The sequence below is a fragment of the Protopterus annectens genome, chromosome 8.part0, assembly GCF_019279795.1.
Source record: "Protopterus annectens isolate FY-2018-M chromosome 8.part0, PAN1.0, whole genome shotgun sequence".
In the NCBI taxonomy this organism is placed as follows: Eukaryota; Metazoa; Chordata; order Ceratodontiformes; family Protopteridae; genus Protopterus; species Protopterus annectens.
In genome coordinates, this window is record NC_056741.1 from 1,450,834,109 (window position 1) to 1,450,846,777 (window position 12,669).

Genomic DNA, 12,669 nt, shown 5'->3' on the forward strand with positions numbered 1-12,669 from the left:
TGTCCACTGCACACGTAATATGGTCTAATTAACAACACATTCCTGTTGTCCTTACCTCTCTCAGGGGTTTGAGTGTCCAAATTCACCTCCAGAATCTGTACAAATGCACACCTGTTGCTGTATTAGAAATGGACAGCTATGGACCTTCCCTACACCTGTCCTACACATTCTTAGCTATCTGTCACATTATTTTTCTCTCTACATGTCCTCTTTTTACCACTTTCCTATCACCCCTTTTTTCTTTTCTTTTAAAGAAATTAGCATGGGGGTAAGTGGAGTAAGCTGCAATAAGCAGCTGTAAGCGCAGAGATTAAGCAGTTTCCTGTTAAACCATGTGTTGCCATCACTTAGCGCCATGCAAACCCGTTTCCAACTGCTTATAACTCCCTTAATCACCCTGTCTCCATCAACCACTGTTCTGCCCAGCAACAAAATAATAAGCGCTGCCACGTCTTGAACCCAGGACCCTATATACCAAACCCAGAGCAATTAACCACTACACCATCTGAGCTGCAATAATGACTGATGTTTTTTTCGAAGATATCATTCAGTACAGGTATAGAACAGTAGGGAATAAACACTGTGAAATCAGTCATGTTTAGTATATATATAAATATACATGTGTATGGTGATAGATAAATATTAAAAAGTATATACATCAGCTATATGAAGCTATACATATAAAACTAATATGTATAGAATATATACTGTTATACAAACATATATATAACTATCAAAAAAGGAATATATATATAAATATATATATATATATATATATATATATATATATATATATATATATATATATATATATATATATATATATATATATATATATATATATTAGTATAGATATACTGTATCTAAAAGATATAGACTGAGACTGGAATTCCAACCTAGCGGGTCACTTGTAGTATAGTGTTACAAAGTTACTGCATCCACCACAGAGCTTATGGGGCTGAGGTTTGACAAAAGGGACTTCTAAGGTGACTGATATCTGCAGGACTGCTAAAGTAGGGAAAGGGGAAGTATACTGGGTTTGAATGGCCCCAAAAGGTTTAACTTGTAAACACAAATACACATACACACTTTTATATTTGCCAGGACTGAGATTAGAACTCCTACCTAACTCTTGATTTATACTATAGAGTTACACAGTTATCGCACACACTGCAGAGCTTATAGGGCTGAGGCCTGATGAAAAGGACTTCTGTGGTGACCGACATCTTCAGAACTGCTAAAGTAGGGCAATGGGAAGTGCACTGGGTGGGGATAGCCTGTTCATTCCTAGCTCCTACTGACATTTCTCAAAGTGTATGAGCACGCCCAGTGTAACCTTGTATAGTACATGTGGGACTCCATTCCAGGGATTGTTGCACTCCAGTCCAGTTTGTTTTGTGCTACAGCCATACCTCTCAACCTGTTGGTGCAGGATATCTGGAGATAACCTATGAAAATGGGGAGACAATGGGCCATATGGTGATTGTGACTATTTCACTCAGTAATGTATGGGTTGCTAGGATTACAGGGCTTATTTTAGCAGACATCTGACATATATGCCATTTGACACTGTTGTGCATTGTTTCAGTATCTTGTGACATATCTCCTCAGGTCATCACAGTGATTTAAAAGAGGAATACAGGATGGATGATGCACACACCAGTATTATGGGCCAAATGCTATGCATTCTTGCACAATCCAACCTGTTGAGAGATGTGTCTACAAGCAATTGACTGCTGGTGCTGTGGAAACAGTCCAGCACCTTGGTGATATATTACAATGGTGGAATCTCTGTGCATTTCTGTTCTGGCCTGGTCTGATTTTCAGTCCACGGTTGAGTAATATAAGTCAGACAGGATCAGGGTGACAGGCAAACTCCACATAGATTTGTAGGGGATAAGATATGTGTGTGGGGGGTGTCCTGGGTCAGGTATGATTGCCTGTAGCTACCAGTACTTTGCATATGGGTCTTCTCAAAGGCTGACTGCACTTGGAGGGTCTTGTGTGTGTCAGATTGTTTGACCAGCCTGAAGGTGTGTGTTTGTCTCACATATATGTATGGCCCACCTCATTTTGCTTGGATGGCCACATTTTGGGGTCAGGATGTTGCATAGGATGAGTGATCAGGGAAGGGTATGTTACTCCCCATGGCTGTGGGCCAGGGTTCTGTGAGTGCAGACATGTCACTATCTTCCAGGATTAGGACTGCCTGCAATGAGTGCATTCCCATGTTTAGACTCCTAGCCCTGCCTGTCTACTGTACAGAGTATCACAGAATATCCACATCCATGACTTATATATCTTGTTGGTTACCCAAACAAGTGTGCTTTTCAAGGAAAAGTGTTTTGCAAGTCACTCAGGGTTGAAGTCAGATATTACGAACAGCTGACATTGCAGTTTCAGACTTCGTACCCCTCAGACATTCCATGCTACTACAATCATTCCATCAACTTTATAACATTATTAAAGCAGTACTTCAAAGGTGTTCTTCTCTTTGGATCTTTTTTACCCCATTATTCATTGCTTTGTCCAGATTTCTGGCTCTCTGACACTTGCAGGTTTTCTCCTAGCAGTTAGCAGCATGGCCTTTCTTTGCATTTTGTAGACTGAGTTATGCTGATGTTATGGACCTCAAGACACTCCCTAACAGGGCACTGTGGGTGAGGCATGAGCATTTGCCAGAGGCCTGTAGGCCAGCTGTGACAGATGCAGGCCATCTGTAGCAAGGCAGTGCATTCTGATGATCATATGTTCCCAGGCTGCCAGGCAGTGCACACCCCTGGGATGGCACCAGTAAGTTGACTGTGGGTGTTAATGACAATTGCTTTCTGTTTATGTTGAGCCATCACTCTAGTTGACAGCTGGATGCTGCTTAAGGCTAGGGACATGTTACTGCATTTTTATGTGACTGTGGGGAGGGGGGTGACACATCTGTACACAATACACATTTACAGGGACTGTGCTGATATTTGCTTAACATTTTGGTCCCATTTAGCATAGTGGTGTGCCCCATCTTTGAGACTACAGGCATAACAGTATTGACCAAAGGTCAGATTTTTCTGGCATAAACATTTGTAGTTTCAGACTTCTTACCTTTCAAAGCCATACTGCCACTGCCAGACCTGCTGTGTTATCACTGTGTAAAAGTCTGTAGGTGGGGATTTCATGGATATCGCCATGTGGGGGCCTTTGCCAGACATTTCTGTATGGTTTTCTACAGCTGATCTGCTGGGTGAGGCTGGGGGTGGGTATGGGACCCCCACTTTGACATCCATGCATGTGACCTATGACCCCCCTAGTTATTTGGCTCACAACATATACTGTAGTGGTATTTGTCTGCTAGGGTGGTACTGCATGGTGTGGGTAGGCCAGTACTGGGAATACACTTCCTGTTGTCCCACAGAGCTGTCAGTTGTTTGCTGCTATCCTCAATAAGCCACCCCATTCCCTTGCATGCTTGAATCAATGCCATAGGTATGCTAGCTATCAGAACATTCCACTCCATTCATTTATTTTGTTAAGGAGACTAACGTGCCTTGTGCCTGAGGCTGTTATGAGGATGGTGCTTGAGGGCTGACTATGTCGGATGCATGCAGTACGCTGCCCGTACATGGTAAGGTATAGGTGGTGTGATGTTTGGAATCCATTTTACTGTGTGTGCAAGTCAGAGAGAGATCAGTCCCTCTGGCCTTATTGTGTCAGTAAATGTGCTATGCCTTGCCTCTTTGCCAAGAACAGGGTATACAGGGCATGTCTCCATCTGCCTACAGGGGCAGGCTCAGGATGTTCCTCCTCCAAGTCCCTCTGTGCCTGTGGAGACCTTGGCAATGCTGGGGGGCTGTGTGGCCCTTCCCCATTTTATTCCTTCTGCAGCTGCTTATGCAGGATCATAATGTGTAGCATGGCACATACTATGAACATGTGTGCACATGTGGCTGGAGAGTACTGCAAGGCTCCACCAGATATGTCAAGGCAGTGGAATCATGACTTGAGCATCCCAAACACATGCTCTATAATGATCCTGGTTTGTGTGTGTGCCTCATTATGTTGTTTTTGTGTGGGTGTGCGTGCATTTCTGATGGGTATCATCATCCACAGCTCCAGTGCATAGCCAGCATCCCCTTAGCAACCACTATTCCCTGATATTGTTTTCATTCTGCAGGCCATTGACTATAATGGCAAAATGCAGATTTCTGAAAAATTGACCCCCCCCCCCTTTTTTTTCATTTTCAGCACAATCCCGTTTGCGCACTGCTGCCCTGTGGTTAAAAGTCCGAGATCGGCCCAAAAAAAAAGTTTTATTTTAACAAATTTAAACTATTTATCATGCCACTGGCCATATATTTAGCCATTGCATGCCTACTAGATATAATACATGCTTTATTAGCTGTCATGCCTCCGTTTTCTAATTTGCAGAAATGTGTTCAGCTAGTAACTGAACGCATTTCTGCTTCTTACACTATTCCTACATGGACACCTGCCTGCTTGCTGAATTGCTAATTCACCTCATTTGCATGGTTTTTACCAGCAAATGAGATAATTAGCATTAGGCAGTGGTGTCCATGCAGGAATTGTGCTGCCAAGCTTGTGCACATCAGATCAGCTGTTTGCTGAATCGCTCGGCAGCCATATTCCATGCAGCAGCTGCTGCACTATTCTTACACTCCGTGTAGGGTTTAATGAATCCCAGGGTTGATGTCCTCAAGTACATGAAAGGTGAGTTCATACTGTTTAATTAAATTTCATCTGCTATATATATATATATATATATATATATATATATATATATATATTTCCATGATCTCAGCTAGAGTGTTAGAAATATTAGCTAATTACTGCCATTAATGTTCAAAATAACATTGTCCCAGGTACTATGTTAATAAACCACTGTATCCCAGCACATTGTATGTTTTCCCATGCCTCCCTTCCCTTTAAATGAGTTTTAGAAATACAAAATTCACTAAAGCTTCTTTGTATATATGTATAGTTGTTTTAATTTACATTTTGTTGTATAATTTGGTGGTAGGTTAGTCACTCCTTTCTGCTCCATTTTTATGGGAGTGAAGCTATCTAATATTGTGAGATAAACACTTTTACAATTTAGTGGAGTTAGAAATACATTTTCAAATATGCCTGATAATTGGTATGAGATCGCAAATGAAAGATGACTTATAAATGAAGGACGTAGTGGTGGATTACACATCTGATGCAGCTGCTCTGTTAGCTACACCATATCAGAGTAAATGTGGCCACATGCAAGGTTGCATACAAAATGCTCACACTGATTTTCAAGTAGAGTGTAGAATAACTGATTTCAATGCAGACAGAAAAACTGTGTCCCTAAACATACTGCTGGCATTAGACAAATCCATTTGCTTCTTCTCTGAAAGTTTTTTTTTAGTAACAGGTTCAATAAAGGTTAACCAAGTGCGCAAGAATGTAATACAATAGATGAAGCTTGATTACAGGGCCAAGAATGGCTGGTCATCAAGCTGCCTTCCCAGACTGAATCTGTTATTGGTCAGACAGAAACGTGGACTCTTCCTCATTTCCTTGTAGCTGGGTAGCAGGAGATTGAATACAAAACAAATCATATGGTGTTGTCTTGTTTGCAGCAATATTATAGATATAAATAGAAATGTTGCGGTACTCAATGGGGAGAGATACATACATATAAACAATATGAGCATAATGTGTTTTCAGTAGCTTGTACATATGGGGCCACTGTTTTAACACTGAAATTGAAGGCATGGAACTGACTGTGAATACCAGATGGAGGCAGTGGTGATGACTGACCAAAGAAATGGACAAGACAGCAAAATACTTGATGAACTATACAGTGGACCTCCTGTAGGTAGTATTGATGGATGGTGATGGGAGAGGGGAAGAGAATGAAAGAGATGAGGCACTAAGAGGCATTACATTTTTCATCTATTTAGATTTCTTGTAAATACAATAATTGGATATAAAGGAAATGGGATGAATCTGAAATTGAGTTAGAGGATAATTCTAAAGTTGAAAAATAAATTCACAATCACTAAAGCTTTGTTAATCAAGTAGGAGGTTAGACTTCAACCTCCCAGAAGAAGATGGTGGGTATAAAAGGCAAATAAATAAACAAAATAACATTAAATAATTCACACAAGCTCATATTTATACATCGCTAAAGGAAGAGAAAATACCACAGAATATATACATATATATATATATATGAGGAAACTTAGCTAAACATTCCTTTATAATACTAGAGTAATTAAAATGCTCATTACACAGTAATGAATGCAGGTATTTTCTGTGTAAGATAGTGTCTGATCTGTGTAACTTGTATATCAACATAAAATTGCAAACAGATGCTATCTGGCTGTTCTGGTCTTGTCATTAACTGTTGTGCCTAAAGCTTTGCACAGATGATTTATGTTGTAATTTCTTTATTATATTGCTTCCTTTCACTTCTTTGTGTTTCTCTGCATTCTGTTATACAGCCCATCCCACTGTCCTATTGGCCCATTTATTTTCCCACCCCAGCAGGTCATAGCAATTTGCTTTCCACTAACACAGCCAAGCAGTAGTGAGGTGATATCCTAGATGTGTATTGATCTTTAAGAACGTCTTAAAAAAATAAAACAGAAAAGGTAAAACTACAGTTCTTTGGGGTACTCCATTGCATACAGAACGTTCTTCTGATTGTGCAATACTGAGCCCACTCTCTCTACTGAATAAATTGGAGCCTTTACACTTTTGATGAGATTACAAGGAAGAATGGCCAAGCTGCATGATAATACCAGAAGACTGTGCACTCTTTGGATCTGATTATGCTGCCAAAGAATATTATCTGACTGGTTTGTGTTGAAGCCCTTTTTAATTTACTTAACTACTGGAACGGAACTATCCGTTCATAGGCTCAATACATAGAAAAATCTCATTGCTGGGTATACTACATTCATTTATATATGCTGAAAGACACAATAATGTGGATCTCCCATTACCAACAGTTCAAAACTAGTTTTATGTATAAAGACAGTAATAACATACCAAGATTTCAAGCAGATACTAGAGCAATGTGGAAGAAACATACTCAGACAGTTCCTAGCCAAGAACTGTACTGAAGAAACAAATACTGTAAGACAACATTAACCCCTACAATACTGTGCTAGTTTATATACAATGTATGTATTTTTTTACATTATGCTTAAGTTTGATAACTTAATTTGTCATAATCTTTACTGCAAAGAAATGTAATGCTAACAAGCTTATAGTTTTATTACAGGCTGTGATCCCCCCCCCCCCCCAATACACTAATGAATTTCACCAGTCCTGTTTCTACTTGTCTGGGGTTTATGCCTCATTAACTTCCTGATTTGTACACTCAGACATTCTCTACAGACTACAAAAATCCTGATGGGTAATTACAACCCGGACAACAGAAACCAAGAAACACATCTTATTAATTTTGTCATTCATCCACATTTCACCTGTTATATCATTGCCTATAACTTTCCACATTTCTTTTCCTCCATTGTTATTAGCTGTACATATTAGAAATGAAATATATCTGTACCACTGTACATCTATAATCTGACTGCATACCTAAATTATAAATACAGTTTGATTGACTGATAATTACTTTGTTGCTAATATCATCACAGGAGTGCAAAGGAAATGAGGAATGTTTAAACAGTCATGTTGTGTCCTTGGAAACAGCGTACATTTTAACAGGATGGTAAATGACAGTGAATGCAAGATTTCAGTGTGAAATATAAGGGAGTCATGTGGTGGCTAATATCTCATTTTAATATTGCTGTTTCCATATTTTAACAACTGTTACTTATACACACAGCATATCTTCTGAAATGGTAGCTGACATGAAATTATCAGCTAGGATAATTGCCTGAGTGTAAAACTGGAATTATACAATGACCCCCCCATTAATATTCCAAAACATGCACGCTGATTGGCCAGCGTGCCCATTGTAAATCCCACAATATAACAACGGAAAAAGGTCAGATCCCCCAAATTTTTTCCATTGGTATAAAGTGTCAAAACCTTTTTTTTTTTTTAATAAATAAAAAAAAAAAAATGGAGCAATGGAGACTTTCTTTTCCCCGTTGCTTCCATTTCAAAGCATTGATGTACTGGGTATGAGTAGAAATGCAAGTCCCATACATCAACACAAAGAAGCAGTATACCACCACCGGTGGAAGAACAGTAATGCGCCATTATACAAAGACATTATTTAAGAAAAGTAAGTTTTTTTTTTTTTTTTAAATAATGTCATTGTATGATAGCAATAACCGACTCCGTGGTTATGGTATATTAAAATTTACCCACAGTTGGCTTTATTTAATCACTCAGGCTTCACCCTCGTGATTAAACCACACCAACCGTGGGTAAATCTTCAATAAACCACACCACGTCATCGGCTATTGCTTAAATAAGGCACTGAAAATCTTCACAATGTGCTTATTCTTTGTCATAAGTGCTGGTTCAGTTTCCTTCAACCAGAAAACATTTCTCGTAGAGCTTCACAAAAAAGGAAAGAGTCTAGAGTCTGAGTAAACAAAGTATCATATGCTTATTAAATCTTTTATCTCCACACAACTCTTTAATAAGTTACCAAGTATAGGCACAGCACTGCAGATTATTTCCCGATTTCTGTTCCCTGCTCTTGCATTTCCTGCAGATATTTAGTTAATTGTTTTATCTCTTTCACTGACTAAAAAGCATACATGAAATCTGACTCACCCTTTTCCCATCACGGTATCTGAAGTATACTCTTCTCTCTCAGAAATAATTTCTTTCTCTCTTTCTTTCCCTCCTACTTTATTTTTTTTATGTTTTGTTTAACATGGATAGAAAGAAACCTAAACCATGCAGACATTGATCTAACTAGGTTGAAAACATCATAGATGCAGGCTAGTAAAATAATTTTTGTTGTTTACAAAGAACATTTACACAATAAAAAGAATATAAAGTGAGGTTAACACTAGACAGATGATACAAAGCCACATAGTAAACAGTTGTATAAATTCTCACTCCACCACCATTCATTGAGCCTGCAAACTATATACAACATGTATATAGGTCCAAAAAATGTTAACAAAAATTGAAATGATACAAAGAAACATTTCAGACAAGTCTGTGGATAACAGTTGTCTAAGGCTTTTTTTAAATCTTATAGTAGTTTATGTATTATTTTTTTCTTTGCTTTACAGTGAGGGGCGTAATATTTTCTTTGCAACTTAACATTTCCAACTACCCACATCTTTCCTTTCTTCTTCTTGTATTCTATTGAAAGCATTTTCTCATCTCACTGCGGTTATAAGTGTGAATTTGCTAAATGCCGAGCTCATTTTAAAGACGTTGATACACCAGCAGTAAAGAAAGGATGTTCTAAAAGAACATATATAAACATTACCAGTAAGATTTCATCTTAGCTTTCAAAACTATCTGCTTTTTGTTTTCTTTCAAAGTGTGCCCCATTTTAAAAGTTAAGACATTATTAATTGGAAAGATAAGTATGGGTTTTAAGACATTATTAACTGAAAAGATAAGTATGGATTTTAAAAGCTTTTAATTTAACTTTTACAGACTGCAAGAGAATAATTGATGAGTGCTGGCATTCGATATTTGAAGCAAAATATTTCATAAAGATTAAAGCATGATCATGGATTGTCGAAATGCTATCGCAGCTGCCTTTCTCTTGTGCAACATAGTAGGTATGTCCATTTCCATGCTGTGTTATTTATTCTAAGATAGCTTCTGCTTTTCACTACTATATCATCTCTTACAGGTATGTGAGGATTATACTTAACATAGCATAAGTTTTACATGTACTTTCATTGATATTTTAATAAAGGTATGCAAGTAGTCAATGTTATAATTATATGAATGGAGTATTAAGCAATGAGAAATATAAAATATTTGCCAGTTCATTGAAAGTGAATGCATTTTTCATTATATATCTCAACTTAAAAATCAGTTTAATTTAACTTGGTATGCCCCAAATTATGCTGTGCCTGTTTTTCAAAGGGGATTGCTGAATTGGTTTAATAGGTAAATGCTAGGCTAGCTGCTCTTGCAGACCATTTTTAAGCCTAGCCAGTTTCCCATTTGGTACTTGAATTACGTAATCCCATTTGGTATTAGAGCAGCCGTAACTTATCTCATGCGCAATAATTATGTATTACCCCTAGTGAGGATAACTGGGATCATACCATAGATAATATGAGGGGACTAATGCATTGGTTAAACCATTTAGGAACTGCCTCTGTCCATTAGTTGTACAAGGAGCAGTTGTGGGGTAAACTTTCTGTTTACCACCTATAGATCAAAATTGTGCTTGAATATAGGCAGGGATGAGCTTTGTTTACATGGATGAGGAGTCTGTTCCAGAGCACTGGTATCATCAGAGAGAGAAGCCTTCCCTCCAAACTGTTTGATGTTGCAGAAGAAGTTTAAATCCCTAGACCATGTATTTCTGATGCCATTTGACTTGCTGATATGAAATAAACCCATCAGTAATGGGTTGGAGGATGCCTTGTATTCCAAACACAGGTAACCTATTAGCAGTGTGTAGGATACAGAGTGTAGTGACAGAGCTTTGTGTAGTTCCATGTAGTATATATTGTTTAGGCTTTCTATTCTTTTAGTAAAGTATCTCAGTGGGTGTTCCAGTTGTTTCATGTGTCTGGACAGATACATGCTAAATGGGATATTATACTCAATAACTGGACTAATGAAGGCTACATAAAGGGGAACAATGTCATCCCTAGAGATAGGCACAATCCCTTTGTTTAGAGGATGTGCAATGTAGAAGGACTTTCTTATGAGATTGGACATATATTGAGTGAACGTTAGACCACTGTCCACAAAAGTTCCCAAATCCCAAACAACTAGGTTAGGTCTTAGGGGTGCATTGTCAGTATGGTAGTTCTCTATAGTAGATGACTCCAAAGGATATGATAATGCATTTTTTGACATTTAGTTTCAGTCCATGATTTAACACCAGTTATTTATTTGAGACAAACCTTCCTGCAGAATGGCTAAGTCATTTGAGGATTCATTAACTGACACTAGCTTGCAGTCATCTACAAACTTATTCAGACAGAGCCTTTTCAACTAGTTCAGATCTGTCAAAGAAACTGGGATAAACAACTTTTACCAATAGTTGTTTTCTTTTTTCTCCACTGTTGTGAGACCTCAGAGTAAGTGCATTTTAAGTTTTTGGGGTGTGGGGCATCTCCTACATGAGAGGCGCAAGGGGTTTTCCTCCTGCATGAAAAACTTACTCCTAGGTTCATCAAAAGTAGAGTGTCCCTCCACATTGGGGAGAGGTGAATGGGGCTTGCTCCAAGCAAAAAAAAACAAAAAACAAAAACTTGCTAACTAGGTTCATTGAAAGTAATTTTGGCCACTTATTTTGATCAATTAGCACTTAAATGAGACAATCGATCAACATGTATCCTTCAAAGACTGTCTGACATGATTGTTTTGCTTATCTTTTGAATCATGTAATATACAAGCAGAAACTGTCCAAGTCAAACCCAGATGTGTATTTGTTAGCTTATTTATTGCTTAGCTATATTAATATTACCTTCCTTTTGATGCTGAGGAGGAAACGACACAGTGGTAAAATGAATGGCAAATTACTGAAAAAAGCCCATTCAGATGAGACTAGTTGAATGACTAGAGCTTTGACAATTTTGTAGAATTAAAAATTACTTCACTTGCTATTCTCAGACTTAATTATAAAAAGATGGCTGTGCAGATGATCTCTTCCTGATTGGGGGGAGACATTTCGAGTAAAATTAACCACAGGAAAAAAGTTCAAAAAGCTCAACTTCCTCAATTGTTTTTAAGTCTGTGATCAAATCAGTATTAGCGAATCAGTCAATGAACCATACCTATCACATTTCAAAGAAGATTATCTGTCAAACTTAACTTTTCTCTGTAAATGACATTGGGCAGGATTCACGAAGCCTCCGTGTAAGAGTTATAACTCTTACACGGAGGCTGCAGTTAAACGGAGTGATGTCAGCATGCTCTGCATATTCATGAGAGCATGCTGAATCACACCTAAGTCTAACACGGTCCGTGTAAGACAGTAGGGGGCATGTCCGTAGGCCGAGCCCTGCAAGCGGACATGCCCCCAGAAGAGTAAAAGTGCCCAAAGTAAACACCCACGACAGAGTCCACAGAAATGTGAATAAACACAACACAACACAACACATGCCCCCACAGACTATGAACAGAAAATATATAAATGAACATGTTATATATATTTTTAAATTGTAAAGATGTTTGCCTGTGAGTGCGCTAGTTTGCGCGGGCGTGCCCGTAGCATAGCTACAGTTAGCAGTCAGTGGGAAAGCATATAAGAATTAAATATGCAAAATAAGCTGAGAAGCAATAGCGTCGCGGTAGAGATGTCAGCTGAAGAGCAGGCATTCATGGTTTGAGCCCCCACACCACCAACTTTTATTTTTAGCAAAATAAGCACGAAACAAGTCCCTGACAAACATGTACACATATAAAATTACATTTTATATAAAATGTAATGAAATAGTCCATTTATTTTGAAGAAATGTGAGGTAACAAAACAATAAAAAAAATGCCAGATATGCCTATAGCTGAGCTACAGTTTAACAAGGTGAGTGCATCTGCCCGTAG

General features: G+C 38.2%; 1 protein-coding gene across 1 annotated transcript in view; it reads left to right on the forward strand.

The window, feature by feature from the left end:
- The window catches only part of LOC122808501 (CXADR-like membrane protein), an 874,569-nt gene that overhangs the window by 314,365 nt on the left and 547,535 nt on the right, over positions 1-12,669 (forward strand). The window contains exon 2 of the mRNA XM_044079457.1: positions 9,589-9,716. Within this exon, the coding sequence (XP_043935392.1) occupies positions 9,659-9,716 (58 nt within the window). The 5' untranslated portion in view covers positions 9,589-9,658. The remainder of the gene's footprint in view (positions 1-9,588; positions 9,717-12,669) is intronic.